The following is a 17437-nucleotide window of genomic DNA, read 5'->3' on the forward strand; positions in this document are numbered from 1 at the left end:
AGTCAACAGACAGACAGCAGCACGACGAGAGTCAGTCTAGCCTAGTCCTGGCCATCTCAGGCCCGGCCCTGTCAGCCCACCCAGGCCCGGCCCTAAAATCCAGGGCCTAGGCCCGATGGGCTTGACCGTGGGCCGGGCTTGGGCCTGAGTTTTGAGCCCACTAGCAGGGCCTGGGTGGGCTTGGGCTTAGCATATTGACATTTTAAGGAAGAGGCCCAGCCCACGACCCTAAGCCCTAAGGGCTTTTCAGGGCTTTTTACCAGATGGGCCGGGCTTGGGCTTGAAAAGTAGGCCCGGTGATAGGGCCTGGGCCTCAGTTTTCTGCCATGGGCTTTTTTAGGCCCGGCCCGGCCCGGCCCATGGCCAGATATAGTCTAGCCATCACTCTAATTTTTTATTTATCATGCATCGTGAAATACTACTAGAGGCCACGCGACGTAGGGACTGCAGGAGCATATGGGACAAGAATACTATCGTGGTGTATATGGGTTCAGTACTTGAGCGGTCAGTGGGTCACTAGCTAGCCAGCACGGTAGATAACGCCATATCACTTGGTTGGATGGATCCAACATGTCATGTCAGTGCGCAAGTGAGCATACTTTGGCTGTTGTGCTTTGTGACAGTGCACCGACGATTGTAATGTCTCTTCTCCCCAATCTGATAAACTAAAACTCGTGGAGGCAATCATACTCATGTCACGATCTCACTGCACTCATTTTCTTGGTGAATTCTCTGCAGAATTACTCACGCCACCATCTCACCAATAACCCTCGTTTTCTCAATGGACTATGTGCAGAATTTATTTGGGGCCGGAACGGAGACCACGTCGACGACGACGGAGTGGGCGATGTCGCTGCTGCTGAACCACCCGGCGGCGCTCAAAAAGGCGCAGGCCGAGATCGACGCGTCCGTGGGCACCTCCCGGCTGGTGACCGCCGACGACGTGCCGCGGCTCGCCTACCTGCAGTGCATCGTGAGCGAGACGCTGCGGCTGTACCCGGCGGCGCCGATGCTGCTGCCGCACGAGTCCTCGGCGGACTGCAAGGTGGGCGGCTACAACGTGCCGAGCGGCACGATGCTGATGGTGAACGCGTACGCCATCCACCGGGACCCCGCGGCGTGGGAGCGGCCGCTGGAGTTCGTCCCGGAGCGGTTCGAGGACGGGAAGGCGGAGGGGCGGTTCATGATCCCGTTCGGGATGGGCCGGCGGCGGTGCCCCGGGGAGACGCTGGCGCTGCGGGCTATCGGCATGGTGCTGGCCACGCTGGTGCAGTGCTTCGACTGGGAGCGCGTGGACGGCGCGGAGGTGGACATGACGGAGGGCGGCGGGCTCACCATCCCCAAGGTCGTGCCGCTCGAGGCCGTGTGCAGGCCGCGCCCGGCCATGCGCGACGTGCTTCAGAGCCTCTGATGGCCGAACTTCTTGGCATCGTGGTTTTGATAGCCTGCTGATGTAGTAAATAAACTTGTGACTTTGTGTGAGCAGAGTCAGGCTAGATATCATCGTATGTAAATTACAGGTACGTGTCAGGGTTTTGTGAGAACCAGCTAAGCTATCTAGGTAGTTAGCTCGTGGATCCAGGTAGTACCAAACCAGCAATTTGTAATTTAGTTTGTAGCAAGAATGTTTCATATGGGGTAACTATTTATATCATCTCTCTGTAAAATTGCAATTCAAAAAATGTAGGGTACGAACGTTCATGATTTGGGCTTACACCGATCTGGGCATGCGAGGGAAGGCAGTTTCACTTAGAATCTCAGATCTTACGCCGCAAAAAAAAAAGGATCTCAGATCTTAGAATCAAAACTTTTTTTTTCTGTATTTGCAAATAAGCAGGTAATAGAAAGATAAGGAAATGAAAGCGGGAATACCCACCTGTGAAATTTTTTGCAGTGGTTTTGCTATTTATCAGTTGTCTGAAAACGGAATTTAGACAAGTAATTCTTTGGACGAGAGAAAGCAGCACTCCGAGGTCGGGGGCAACACGACGAGGCTGATCAAGGACCGCGACAATGCCAACCATGGCATCAGCATAGGCGAGGACGAGGGTTCACACGTGCCCGATGGGGGCCCTTTCCGTTTTGCTACCGCCAGGAGTGGATGGAACCTGATCTCGAGACACGGCTAGGAGCGGATGAAACGCGATAGGTGGGAGGAAGAAGATGAGCGGGAAGCCGTTGGATGGACCTTCAATGGTTCGGCCAAAAAGGACGGTGTAGGATGTTTAGACGCTGATGCATATTATGTTGTCACATTTTCATGTTGTTTGGTCCCATTTTCTTATGATTTCCGCCGTAGTTTACAACTTATGCCAGACACAAAAGCCCAGAAGGTGTTTGGAGATTGGTTGTTGTTATAGTTTGCTGATCGTGGATCTCTTTGCTTAGTGCTGTTTTTTTTCCTTTTTTGTTCTAACTCGAAAAAGCAGAAGAAAAAAAATTGCAATGGATTTAAAACGAGAGTTTATTCTTAAGTAAATCAATTGGGAGATGCGCCTACGCATTGTTTGATCTTATATGACTCTGTTCGCTGACATGTTTTTTTGTGCGTGTCGATGTTGGCTGAGTGATGTTTCATTTTGTGTCAATAAAATCCACACATTGTAGGAAAAGAAGGTGTCGACACTAAGCAGCATTCTGTTGTTGATTCTTGCTTACCTAAGCACCGTTGAGTTAGGTCAGGAATGGTTTCCGTTTGAGGTGCAGCCGTGCAGGACTCTGGCTGGTACACCCCAATCGCGTCTCAACGTGAGACTACGGTACACAAAAGCAAATCTCCGGACGCACGTCTGTTTCCACAAGGCCACCAGGGTCACCCTTGTTGACGGGTGGGTTTTCACGGACGTACCCGGCACAAGCAAAACACGGCACGGCGGGCAAAAATCCGTGATGCTGGAGAGCCGAGGTGCGGGCCGGCCGACGACGGCGTTCCCCTCCACCCGAGGCGATGTGCGTGACGAGGCAGCGTTAACAGTTCAGTTAAAAAAACAGTTCAGTACAACGTCGAAGATGGAAAAATGCACTGAAGCCTGTAAGCATCTTATTGAGTCATGCATGAGGATTGCCGAAACTGCCAGTGGCATCGTTCTTATCTGTCAAGTTCACAAGCCCTACAATGGCCTGCCATTACTCGTCAATCACAACAACTTCATGATAAATGGGTACAGCAACGGGCAGCGTACATCTACAACACATGCAAACAGAATGGTGACCACGCTCCAACAGCCATGGATCGATGTACCAAACACAGGTACGGTAGAGGTGTCTTGGCAGGTTAACCGGGTATCTTCAGCTTCTGGGTCTTCTGCATCACGACAGGCAGCTTGCGGGCGACGAGATTCGGGTCTGCGTATGCCGCAGAATCGGAAGGATACCCTTCCTACATTATGTGGAAAATGGATTAGAAAGTAAATTTAATACGCTCTAACATTTTGCAGTTAACTTGTTCAAAGGAATACTACTTGGTTGAGAGAGAGCATACCGCAGACATGGCAGCAAATGTTGCTTCCCTCCAGCACAGTTCACGTAGCACCACCGGCTTCGCTTCTTTAGAGCATCTCTAGTGGTTTGTCCAAATTTGATAATCTATATCTACATATACACAATGGTGTAAAAAAAAATCCAGCGGATTGTCTATATACATGATGTCTATATTATTCCCTCTCATAGGAGTATATTTTAATAGTATCTTATAGCAGCTATATTTTCTAAAAATCTTATGTTGGTCATTTTTGAGTTGTTTTCATTTACTTTTTTATCTGCAAGACATACATTGGAGAAAATAAACCAGCCGCAAAATTATTTTAGGTTCAGCACTAGCAACTCCCTATATAATTTACGAGAAATAAACAATAGCAACAGGTTCAGCCCTGATGAGGCGCGGTCCAGGCGCAACAACCTTCGTGACCAGCGTCGGCACGGCCGCCTCCCTGCCGACGTCCTCCAATTTCTCCGAATTGGTGCATGAACGAGCTCATGAGCCAGCATTTTTGGTTTGGACATTGTGGCTTGATTGTCCAAATATGGACGATGGGTAGCTAGTCTGGACATTGTGTAAATTTTAGACGACACAATAGACAAGCCACTGAAGACGTTTTTTGGCATGTGGTAGTCTAAATTTGGCATAAACCATCATTTGCACAAGCCACTAGAGATGCTCTTAGAGCATGTCCAATAGCTTGTCTATATGGATGTTTATATTCATTTTCCACGACGTGAGCCCAAAACAGGTGTCCAACAACTTGTCCATATGGTCGTCCAAATATACACATCCTCTAAATCAACCTCGACAATGTCCACGCCTGGACAATGTGAAGGCGTCGTTTAAACTCAGCTGCAGTCATGATTTCTTCCTCTCCCCGGCGACAGCTCACTTGTCATGGTCCCTGTATATAGACGTTCTGATGCAAAATTGGACGTGTATATGAGGGAATCTTTTTAGACCATTGTCTATATGAATATATAGACATCTAAATATACACATACTATTGGAGATGCTCTTGCTTCTAAAAGAACAATATAGACGGGTATCCCTCAATCTCATCAGTGCGCCATCAACCCTAAGCTGCGGATATATGCATGTCCAAAGGAACTTGTTAGGCTCCTGTGACCTGTGTATAAATGGACCTTAAAAGTGCTACTAGTGTGCAAGCCGGAGCAACGTTGCATGCCGGAGTATGCGCCATGGTGTCCAGCATCACCACACCAAGCCCCCGCCGCCCCCTATCGTCAAGCCGGAGGAGGAGGAGGAGGTTGCCTACCAAGCGGCATTGGCGGTGGCCATGCAAACCTCCATCGAGGAGGAGCAGCCCAAGGCGGAGGAGGAGGAGGCGGACTACCAGGCGCGGCTAGCGGTGGCCCTCGCCCTCTTTGCGATAGGCAACGGCATGGTGTCGCCATTGCCGCCGAGGCTCACTCCCCCAACACCCAAGGCTGAGACGCCGGGCAGCAACTCAGACAGCGGTGTTGCTTGCGCAGCAAGGCGACGTGGCCCAGGCCTAGGAGGTGGCATTCCGCCAGGCTGGCCCGACGCTAGAGCTCATCGACCTCACCAGCCCAGAGAGGACAACGATGTTGGGGAACACAGTAATTTCAAAAAAAATCCTACGCACACGCAAGATCTATCATGGTGATGCTGATGCATAGCAACGAGAAGGGATGAGTGTTGTCCATGTACCTTCGTAGACCGTAAGCGGAAGAGTTATGAAAACGCAGTTGATGTAGTCGTACGTCTTGACGATCCGACCGATCCTAGTACCGAAAGTACGGCACCTCCGCAATTTGCACACGTTCGGCTCGGTGACGTCCCACGAACTCTCGATCACTACAAAGAAAAGACACATCCATGACATTTTGGGCCGAACGAAATTTTTTTCTGTCATACATATGACACTTCTATGACGATAATTGTGACAAAACCCGGTATCATCATAGATGTGGTGGGCTCCTACTTCTATGACAAAAAATGGGCTTTTCGCCCTAGGCGGGCCGAAGACGCAGCTGCATGACATTCTTTGGGCCGTCCATGACAGAAAAAACCATGGTAGAAGCGAGGGGGAGGAAAATTTCGGGGAGTTCCCGGTTACGGTGGGAGGTCGGGGGCCGAGCGATGCACGTTTCTCTCATACACGTACGCGCGTGTGTGCGAGGCGTTGGCTCTAACTGAACCCGAGCGAGGCGTTGGGCTCTAACTGAACCCGAGCGATTGCACTACAGGCTACACGTTACTGAACCCGAGCGATCGATCGATGGCTGTTAACTGAACCCGATCGAGCGATTCCTTCGCTACTGCTACTAACTGAAGTCGATCGATACTTCCTCTGGGATAAACAGTGAGCGTTGCGGGGGGGGGATGAACAGTGAGCGGTGGCGTTGCCTCTGGATGAACAGGACCCCGTGTGTGGTGGAGGGCTGGATGAACAGTAGACGGTGGAGGGGTGCCCGTGGAGGGGTGGTTGAACAGGACCCCATGGTGTGGAGGGCTGGATGAACAGTAGATGGTGGAGGGGTGGTTGAAGAGTAGCCGGTGGAGTAGCACGCGGTGGAGGCTGGATGAACAGGAGCCCGTGGAGGCTGGAGGAGGTCGACAGTGGAGATGAACAGTATCCCGTGGAGTCCCATTTTGCGGTACACCACACCCCTCCCGATGAACAGGACCCCCGTTTCGACCGTAGCGCTCGAACACAAGTCTGTTTCATCCGTTTTGCGGTACGCCACACCCCTCCCGATCAACAGGACCCCCGTTTCGACCGTAGGAGGTTCGTTTCGTCCGTTTTGCGGTATGCCACACCCCTCCCGATCAACAGGACCCCGTTCCGAACGTAGGAGGTCCGTTTCCTCCATTGTGCGGTATGTCAGGCCTCGTTTCCATCGCCTGTTCCATCCAAGCCCTCTCGATTAACACGACCACGCATTCCGTTCCGACCCAGCCGGTTGGCTCCCATGCATTTCCTTGCCTCCCGATGAACATAACGCAATCCGTTGCCTCCCCATGAACACGACGCATTTCGTTGCCTCCCCATGAACACGACGCATTTCGTTGCCTCCCCATGAACACGACGACGACACTGTTTCTCCGTTCCAGCCCAGTCATGTACACGAGCCCTGGCCGTACGTATGCGCGAGTAGGCGTTCGAGACCCCGCCCGTATGTACACATACGTGGCCGTATTTTCTTTCTTGCACCCTGGCCGCTGTACGTACGTGTACATGCTACGTGCGCGCCTCTACTACGACACGTACGCGCCTCTACTACGACACGTGCGCGCCTCTACATCCACCAGTATATATGTACGTACATGTTCGCGACCAGAATGACAACGCTACGTATGCTTCGACCAGGTGGGTCCCGACTGTCAGGCACTTCCTTGCCTGCGAAGATGTAGCTGGTGGGTCCCAGCAGTCAGGGGGGCGAATCGTTTTTTTTGCCCGGACGCACTTCTTGCGTGCGAAGATGTAGCTGGTGGGTCCCAGCAGTCAGGGGAAATTTTTTTGCGAAATACAGTGCCGTCCGGTGGGTCCCAGCTGTCAGGTGGAGGAATATTATTTTCCGTAATAAGGAGGCACTTCCTTGCTGCGCCATGGACCCAGCTGTCAGCCTCTCCACGTACAGTCCACGTCCGATGGAAGTCGTTCCTTGACCACGTTGACCACGCCGCCGAGAGCCACGGGCGGTGGACGACGGAAGGCGGAAGACGCGGCAGTGGAAGCCGCGGAGAGGATACGAGGGTTCACTTGTTCGGCTGCGGTGTGAGGCTGCCGTCGCCGCAGGGCCTGGCCAGCGGTGGGAATAGTAGGGGGTGAGGCCTCCAGCAGCACAGCGGCCACAGGAGGCAGGAGCAGGCGGCACGACCGCGCTGCTTTGGGCGCTGGAGCAAGAAGACCAGAGGTTGAAGAAGCACTACGGCCGTTGGATGGACATCGTACGGTCACTGGAGCTAGAATCGTTCATATTGACTAAAGTTGACAAAGGCCCCCGTCCCAGTCAACTTAGTAGGCCCACAAGTCAGCCTCCCACCATGGTGGGTCCCAGCTAGCAGGGGGAGTATTCATTTTTTGTGCGTAATAAGGAGGCACTTCCGGTGGGTCCGAGCTGACAGCGGGGGGAACTTTTTTTCGAAATACGCTGGCCCGTCCGGTGGGTCCGAGCAGTCAGGGGGGAAACGTTTTTCGCGAAATAAGGTGGCCCGTCCGGGTGGGTCCCTACTGTCAGGTGGAGGAATAATTATTTTGCGCGTAATAAGGAGGCACTTCCTTGCGGCCGCCTGGACTCAGCTGTCAGCCTCTCCACGTATAGTACTCTTCCGATGGAAGTCGGTCGTTGACCACGTTGACCACGCCGCGCCGAGAGCACCAGGGCAGTGGTCTGGACGACGGCGAGGCCTAGGAAGGGGACGACGCGGAGCCGGGGAAGACGCGGCAGTGGAAGCCCGCGCGGAGAGGAGTACGAGGGTTCACTAGTTCGGCTGCGGTGTGAGGCTGCCGTCGCCGCATAATAACAGGGGATGTGGGTGAGTAGAGGGATGGCCTCGCTAGCGGTGGGAGTAGTATGGGGCGGTGAGGCCTCCGCGGCATCACAGCCGGCCACGGGAGGCAGGAGCAAGCGACACGACCGACGCTGCTTTGGGCGGCTGGAGCAAGAAGACCAGAGATTGAAGAAGCACTACGGCCGTTGGATGGACATCGTATGATCACTGCAGCTAGAATCGTTTATATTGACTAAGTTGACAAAGCCCTTGGTACGCGTCAACTTAGTAGGCCCACAACTCGGATTTGGCAGAGAACATATAGCCCATTTGCGATTTGTAAGAATGTACAACCCATTTTTTAATTCTAATGGATTTACTACAGCCCATTTACTGTTTGTTAAAAGTACATCCCAACTTCTAGCTAGGACAACGATTAATAATTTCAAACAACCGCTCAAAACAGAATTCAAAAAAAGTTCCCACATTTTGATGGGATCCGGAATATTTTTATCCGAAATTTCTAGTCAGGTTAAATATAATTTCAAAATAAAGTTGTATTACGTTAAAATCCAACGAAATATTAAAATTTTCAAATTCCAAAATTAATATATTTTTCAAACTAATTACGTGTTTGGTGCATAGTAACTGTCCAGTTATTATAATTACATCCCATTTATTATTTCTTAAAGTCCATTTTCTTGTTAAGCCTAATGCATACCTCCTAGGAAAGTTTGCAGCCCAGCGGGGCGGAGAATAACAAGTTGACCCGGATGTTGTGTACAACTGTCGGCCCAGTTGCATTGCTGATGTTGAAAAAAAGGCCTCTGTAGTACAGTACAACCTAACATGGTTACTCAACACACATTCAACGACGCCGGAAAGGCCCAAACAAGGCTTCTGTACAACTTTTGAAGTCACTGAGCTCAATTAATAAATTAATAAAAAAGTTAGATTACAGTGAAACCTAATTAAAAGCTGTCACGAGCAAATAAATAATTCAACGGGGCCCACTTGTGAATGTGCGCGTGTGTGTGCGTGTGTGTGTGAGAGAGAGATAGAGAGAGAGATCCATCGGTCGATGCTCGTAAATACATCTTCCAGCCATATGCATTGCTGATGCTAAGTAAAAACTTATATAGTTGACACAATCATATAGAACATCATAGCACACTGAATTTGCATACAAAAATTTCACGCAGGCGGTACAATCAGAATGGAAGCAGTGGATCGCTACGGGAAGGGCTATGTTGAAACCAATGAAGTCGTACATAACAGTTCATCGTCTTTATTAATGACGGGGAAATATCTTGAATGTTGTGCAAAGAAAACAGACAGACAACACAATAAGTTCTGCTAGCACATTAAGTTGACGTACAACCCTTTCTAAAAAAAGTTCAGGTACAAAATTAGAACAGGTCATAATCAAATGTACTGGCATATTAGTGCTTCACACCCATAGCTCGAATTTAACTACTATCTGACAAGATTCAGTTGTTACCTCAAATTAGATCACATCCAGGCAGCCAGCCCTGCCTCTTCTCCCAAAGAAGCAGTGGCCTCCGCCGCGCGATGGAGTAGGCCATGTGCCATCCATCGTTCCGAGCAACACGGGGAAAGTCTGACGTTGACTCCTGTAATGGACGTCGTCGACGGACCCTGGCACCAGCGGCGGCAGCAGGACTTCGATTGATGGATTGACCACTTCTTCGACATGCACGAACACTCGATACAGGTACATCCCTAACGTGGTCCGCGGCGGCTTTGGTGGCGACGAATAGTACAACCCCGGTTCCTGCACCGGTATCTCAACACCAATCACCTTCGGTATGGTGGACGGCTTCTTCATCCGTGCCATAACCGTCAGAGCCCAGCTGTCTAGAGGAACAAACATACTTACGAGCTCACCTCCAAAGTCGTTGATAAGCTCATTCATGGACTCGCTGTTCCAAGCACGTCGAGGCATGCCGTGGAAGGTAAGCTTTGTTAAAAACTCAAGCTCGGAGGGCACCAAGCCCCATCCTGGGTGCCACCGATCAAAGCTCACCAGCACGCCATCGTAGAACAAATGCCGGGAAGATTCGAACACATGACTGCAGTCGAAAGTTGTCCGGAACCTGACGAAGAAATCAGCCGGTGGCGGACAGACTTCGACGAGCAAGTCACTTATTTGGATGCCGTGCGTAATGCAAAGAGCTTTGACATGGTTGTCCGGCGAGACGGGAGGCCGGTCGCCGTTGATGGTTACCATCAGCACTTTGCCGGCAAACTGGTCGTCAAGCGCCGCCATGCCACTGTTGAGCGACAGCACACATAGACCGAAGGCAGGACAAACCTCAGGATCTCCGGCTCGGAGATCCGCGTTGACCGGCGACATGATAGTGCGCTTGAGTACAGGGAGTACAGGAGGGGGATTTGGGGGAACTGGAGTAGGAATCGAGATTCCAGAGGTGGGGGAGGGGCGGGAGACTGGGGATGAAAAGGTAGCATGAATTTCGAGCACGCGCCAATATGCTCTCGGCGCGCAAGCGCACGAAAACACCGGTGGCGCCCACATGTCGGCCTAAGAGTCCTTATTCTTTCTTTTTTGGAGAGCCCGACCTTTTTTTTCAGGATCTTTTGAGAGCCCGGCCTGAGAGTCATAATTGACCTGTTTGGCATTGCGTTACTACTCGGCCCATATTCAACGACACCTCACTGGCCCAAACAAGTGTACATCATCGAAAAGACACTGAGCTCAAATTATATAACTTGAAAAAAGGAGATATACTCTGAACACTGGAGAATGGTGATGCCCTCATTTAGCCCACCAGTAGTTCGAGACAATAAACAGTTCGAAACAACGATATATACAACATTCAAACACTGACTAGTGACTACTACTGACATAAACAATAAGACATGATAGTTCATAAGAAGTCTTGCTACACCACCAAAACGCACCCATCTGCAGCACTCAGACTCTCATGATCCAGACGAGAATGACATTCTAAACAGAAGCAACTATTACATAGTAAGAGTGACATAGACGAGGATGACCAAATGACAAGGAATATGCATAACAAAAGAAAGAACTACCCATCCAGAACCAGCAACAAAGACAACAAAGTCATTCGAAGAGATGATCCAACACCATCATAATTTGCAGCCCCGCTTCAGCGACCAGTGATCCGGAGACACCAGTACTCCATCATTTCGATGCAACAGCCCAATTACCTATCAACCTGAAGGCTTGAACCACATCACTGCCTGTCGTAATTGAGACATCCAAGGATCAAAGTTAATCTGGATGCCTTTGTCATTCTCACCTTCTTTTGGCTGCAGGCTGTATCGTTGACAATCAGGGGAGTTTGCTCCCGAACTCCTAGGGCTCGCCGTGTAGACACAGTTTTCCATAGCAAACAGAGCCTCTCTGCCATGAAGGTCCTTGCCAATGGTGATCTCCTGGTTAATCGGATAATTGAGTCCGAGAAACAGAGAGTGTGAACCAAGGCTGTTTACCTGCCTGCAACTAAAAAATCCTAAAGGCCCCAACAAGCTGGTATCCTGCTCATAGACGTAACAGCCACTGTCCGGATACTCACATATTACACGGTGCTTGTATACAGTGGGGTTTTTGCAATATAAATTTTCTGGCTCATGTGTCCGAATGATCATCAGTCTTTTGCCGTCGTCTGATCGAGCGAGGAACCAGTTGTGCTTCCCTGTTTTTGGCAAAGGTGGTGTGATTACAAAGGGCAGTAACTGTAGGGACACTGCATCATATAAAAAAGGACAGGCATTGTTAATGTAAGATCAGCATTGTTCAGAGTATGAGTAGGATAATGCAAGAAACAACATTGTATACCGGAAATAGGTCTCCCGTGCTAGCATGCATGTTCACTTCATCATTCAGGTATCATCCATATTGCGAGCAGAACCAAATTCTCATGCATGCCCAATCAACGCCCTGCCGTGATGCATGCAGTGGTCGTTCTGGTGCATCAAGGACGTCATGCAGATCGTTCCACACTTGAGAAGAGGAAAAATGGAAAGGTAGAACGCAGCAGCAGAGGAAGAGTACACTTGCTAACGAGGCTGGGAGGGGATCGAGCAGGAAGTTAATGCTCCACGCCTAAAGGTTTTGGGAAAACCTGATTTTCATAAGGTGACTTATACTCACCTAAACGGCGGGAGTATTCCTTAACCAGAGAATGTTGTGTCTCCCACTCACGCGCTCAAAAAAAACTATGACACATTTTTTTACCTGTTTGCATAGGTCCCACCTATCAGGAAGGATGGGCACGTACACGAACAGGTACGACTCATCAGTCTACCCGCATAGCCTTTTCGTTTAGTCTACCAAGTCGTCTAATCAACTGCCTGCATGCCAGTTCTCCCATTTACTTCTCCATCGGGAACCGATTCTCCTCGGCTTCTTCACGTCCCCTTCGTCTTCATTTGCATCCAAACCCCACTGCGTTCACATTGTTTTAACCTCTTTAAATAATCATCTAATACTTCAGTTAGACTAGCCATCTAATCCTAATTCTCCAAACCATAGCCCTCCGTTCCAGCGGTTCCAAATGGCGAAAGAGATCGAGATGCAGGTTTTTAGCATCCAACATGTCCTTGTCGAAGGCTCGATGCGCATAGTTGCCACCGTCACCGTCCACCAAAGGGTTGTTCGGCAGTGGATCAACAATGTATCCAACTCCCTCGAAAAGGTAGAGACGAGGGTCATCGGTCTCGACGTAGAGTACATGGAGCGTGCCCCTGGGAAGATCCAGCGCGCCTCCGTCCTTCAGCTGTGCCTCGAAGATGATGTTTTGGTGTACCACATCATACACTCGCCTTCCATACCAGGTGAGCTTCATGATTTCTTGTCTCAGGAGGACGTATACTTCTGTGGGGCAGCCATCGAAGGGGACAAACAGAAGCTGGAGCCGTACAACCTTGATTTGAAAAGCATCGCTGACCTACAAACTAGAATCAAAATTCCTGTAGAAGATTGTGATAAACAGACACCATCCCTATTTGACGTAGCAAATTTTGTGCTCGGTACAAATCTTCAGAAGGGTGACGAGACGGTGGCATTAAGGTCGTATGGATGGGAGAATTATCCCTTGACGTACGAGCGGATAAAATATGCTGCCCTCGATGCCCGTGTGAGTTTCGAGATAGCTGCAAGGTCCAAAGAGCTTGTTGCGAAGCCGTCTCCCACAGAGAATGAGAACAAGAAGAAGAAGAAGAAGAAGAAGAAGAAGAAGAAGAAGAAGAAGAAGAAGAAGAAGAAGAAGAAGAAGAAGAAGAAGAAGAAGAAGAAGAAGAAGAAAAGGTTGCACCAGCAGGAGGGCATTATGGATGGATGAACTATTTCCTCTCTTGTAAAAAAATTATTCCCTCTTGGTGTATATTGATATAGATGGACTATTTCGATGGTGTGCATATCTTTGGAATAGAGTAGTAGCGTGGGTCCGCTTGAATATAAGGAACTATTTATCCGCATATATAGCTTTCTCTGCTACTCCTTCTAGTGATCGGTATGCAGTGCATGTGTCCGTAGACATGACAGCTTGTCCATGGAAGTTCAACTACGGCGACCATCATGTTTCATCTCGCGATTCCCACGACGCCTCTCCAACCCACGGCACCACGCCTCCGACGTGCGCCTCACCCCTCTCGGCCGCACCGCCCCTCTGCCTTTGTGTGCATGACATGTGAGCCACCTAAAATGCGGCGAGCATCAAGTTTCTACCACAGCCACCCGCGATTCCCACGACACCGCTCGAACCCATGAAACCACACGTCCCCCGACCTGTGGCTCACCCCTCTTGGCCCCACTGCCCCTCTGCCTACGGGAGCATCACATGTGGACCAGTCACCTATCAGGTCCACATGTTATTGATTCAAAGGTAGGTGTAGTAAGGCGCTGAAGCTCAGTCCCGACGGCCCTGAGAGGGAAATGTAACTCCTGCGCCAGGGCTTGTGGTGCTCCCACAGCACGAACTCGTGCCAAACTCGAGATTTTTTCTTTACTATACATGCACGCAACGATTTAATGGACATTGTAATCTCAACATGTGATGGGGAGCTCTAAATTTGAATTTGAAACTTATAAAATGAAAAGATTCAAAACAAATAAACTGGGAGAGAGGGAGTATATCGTAGGATGTGTCCCATTCAAAATAAGTCCCCTGGTTTGTCACTGCGAAGATGCGGTTAGAAAGGAGCACAATGTCTTCCTACTCGTACGGCAACAAATCGGCCGCAGACAGCATGGTCCGCCTTTGACCGCCATGTGCAAGGTTCATGCTATCTTATTCAATCTCATCGTGGTTCCATCGTACCAATTCATGCGGTGGCCCGTTGCATGGCTGATCCCAATGTTGGACAAATGTTCTACGGGAACGGTGTCACCGTTGTAAATGTTGTGCAAATTGATGTTGGTACCCTCCCGTACATATGCAAGCCAATCTCCACTCGCACCGAGCCTAACCTGTGAAATAGTGGGCAGGGGGAGAATTAGGAAATGGACACGGAAGTAGTGTTTAGAATGCATTTACTACGTGATCAAACTCATCTTACCTGCTCATCGGAGGAAATCCGAGTGCCCCTCAACATCGGCATCTCAAGGGGCGTCAACTTGCAACTACGGCCACACCGCGCTGGAGAGACCCCCAAGGAAACATCCTCGTGCGTTCCACGGAACATCAAGATGCATTTGTATGAGTAGTTTATCTTGTGAGAGAAAAGGATGAACGAGGGAAGGCCTCTAGAGATAGAGATGGACACTACTACTACCAATGTGCTGGCCCGTGCGTTGCAATGGATCCAAAGTAGTAGAATAATACTTGTTCACGTGCTTGAAATATAAACACTCTAGTTTTGATATACATGTGTCAGCAGACATGACAGCTTGTCCATGGAAGTTGAACCACGGCGACCATCACGTTTCTTATATCTACCACTGCCACACCCACACGCGATTCCCACGACACCGCTCCAACCCACGGCACGACATCCCCCGACATGGACATGGATCCTCTGACGTGGCTATCACTGCCTTGCCCTGCCTTTCCTTCGCTGACAGGTGGGACCCATGCTTATGGGTCCCACATGTCAGTGACAGAATGGTAGGATTGTTCGCGACAGGGGATCCTCATCCCCCTGACGTGCCCCTCACCCCTCTCGGCCCCACCGCTCCTCTGCCTTTGTGTGCATGACATGCGGGCCAGCTGAACTGCGGGGCCATCAACTTTCTACCACAGACACACCCGATTGGACGCGGTTTGCCTGCTCCGCTGCTGTGCTCCGATCCGTATTCCCGCACCATCGAATTTTCATCCAGCGGCTGTGACACATTTCGTCCCAGGCATCAATCCTCAGCTGGAGTACTTATGTACTACAGGTAGTACCCGCTGGTGTGGCCATCTACGCCTCGTAACGCCCCGACGCCCAGCTGTGGCACCCTCGCCACGGCCACGCCACCACCGGCCGGTTCATATCGAACGAGTGAGTTGCGAACCATGCCACCACCATGAGAATGACATGTGGGCCAGCCACATTTAAGGTCCGCATGTCATTGACTCATAGGCCGGACACTAAGCCACTGAAGTTCGGTCCCATGGGCCCCGAGAGGGAAATGTAACTCCTGCGGCAGGCCTTGTGGTTCTCCCGCAGTACGAGCTCGTGCCAAAACTGGAATTTGTTTCTTACTACTACCAACTAGTACTAGTAAGGTACACATGCATTGCACGCATGAGATTCTGGTGGTTTGTGCATTATGCTTCTACATGTGGAGCTTTCTGGATTCTAACATGTGGCAAAATCTGGTGGAATGTAAGGTTAGGCAAGTTTGATTAACTTAGGTGAGTGTTTGGTTCAAGCCACACCTTAGGCAAGCCACACTAAGGCCCCACATGACATACACACAAAAAATGTGGCAAGATTCCCTTAGGCTTGCCAACTTGTGGCTCTCATTTTGAAGAACTAATAACTTTGCCTAACCTTAGTTGTGGCAAAGTTAGTCATGAATTAAGTTCAACCATGGAGTCTTCTAGATTATACATGTGGCAGAATCTGGTGGATGATATCCAACGGCAAGTAGTGCTCGGATTTGCCATCTTTGTACCGTCGGATTGGCTTCATCCAACGACCAACTTTCAAAGTTTTTCACACACTATATAGGGGGTATAGATATAGATGTGCCGGTCCATTGCAATGGATCCAAAGTATATCTATTTAGTGGAGTGCACTCTAAACACATTATCTATTTATTTTTCTCTAACCTTCTGTAGACATGCAACCAAGCCACATAAGCTTCATGGGTGCCCCCCCACATCATATTATTCATACTACATTGATTGAAAAAAAGATAAATCACCCAAAACAAGATCTTCCCGTTTTTTGTTCCTACGATGTTGTGTCGTGCACGTACCTACTAGTTGTATATAGGTAGTACTAGTAATATAGTATTAGGAGTACAAACTTGGTACTAGTAGGAGTAGTACTAGTACGGAATGCTCCTACTCTATCAACGAGCCACGTCTAACACCAAATTTCTTGGCTTTCGTGCTATAGCTAGATCTTCCCCTCGTTTCTGTTTTCCAACCCGGCGGCGGGTGGGGTGTCGGTTTGCTCAACGGCGGTGCCACATGAAAGTGAAAATGCTAGGCAACACGCCTTCCCTAACCTATGTGTCATGCCGGATGGGCCGTGTTGTACTCCCGATTCCCGGGCGTGTGGGGGTGCGACGCGAATGCGGCAGGCCTTTTCCTTTTACCAGCAATGTGCCCGTGCGTTGCAACGGATCCAAAGTAGTAGAATAGTAGTATTTGTTCACAAACTTGAAAGAAATCACTATTGTTTTGATATACTCCTAATATATTACTCCCTCCGTACCTAAATATTTGTCTTTTTTGAGATTTCAAATGGACTATCACATACGGATTATATAGACATATTCTAGTGTTTCTAGCAAGATGCCCGCGCGTTGCACGAAGTTGATGGAAAAGGTAAGCACAACTTATAAATTGACGGATGGAGTACTAGTTACAGTGATGCATATAATTAAGCAAAGGGATCGCACATGTCGGTATTGACTGAAACGAGAATGCAACAGCACAATAAGAATTAAGGCCAGGATGATGCGATCGCAGTGGTGGTTACAGAAGGCAAGAAGAAAGATGGATCCACAAACGTACGACCTCCTCCTCCTCAACTTAGTGCGCTGGGCCACCGACCGACGGCTAAGTAGCGGCGGCTTTTGTGGCGAGGTCGAGGTGCTTCTCAGCAAAGGCATCCAAGGCTTCCAGTCGGTTGAGGAAGGCCAACGTCGTAGCATCCTCACTGGCCTTGTAGATACCTATGTACATGATTTGCTCGTACATGTGGATGTGTAGGTCGACGAATTCTTGCAGGGCGAGGCGCCTCGCGGCGAGCGCGACCTCCAGGTGGACACTCTTCGTGGCGTCGGCGGGCAGTCGCAGGGCC

At 49.9% G+C, this 17437-nt stretch overlaps 2 protein-coding genes across 2 annotated transcripts in view; both read left to right on the forward strand.

The window, feature by feature from the left end:
• Positions 1-23: 23 nt before the first annotated feature.
• Positions 24-1654, forward strand: LOC125510743 (cytochrome P450 81Q32-like). The gene has a single exon (XM_048675998.1). It carries the CDS (start codon positions 782-784, stop codon positions 1409-1411), a length of 630 nt encoding a protein of 209 aa, XP_048531955.1. The 5' UTR covers positions 24-781; the 3' UTR covers positions 1412-1654.
• A 3022-nt stretch (positions 1655-4676) lies between these two features.
• LOC125507378 (peroxidase 57-like) overlaps positions 4677-17437 on the forward strand; it is a 99770-nt gene continuing 87009 nt past the window's right edge. Inside the window, exon 1 of the mRNA XM_048671966.1 lies at positions 4677-4964. Coding sequence (XP_048527923.1) covers positions 4677-4964 — 288 coding nt within the window. The remainder of the gene's footprint in view (positions 4965-17437) is intronic.

Source organism: Triticum urartu, chromosome 5 (genome assembly GCF_003073215.2).
Source record: "Triticum urartu cultivar G1812 chromosome 5, Tu2.1, whole genome shotgun sequence".
In the NCBI taxonomy this organism is placed as follows: domain Eukaryota; kingdom Viridiplantae; phylum Streptophyta; class Magnoliopsida; order Poales; family Poaceae; genus Triticum; species Triticum urartu.

Excerpts from the sequence above, each read along its gene's own strand:
- LOC125510743 (XM_048675998.1), top strand. The coding sequence starts at position 782 with ATGGACTATGTGCAGAATTTATTTGGGGCCGGAACGGAGACCACGTCG.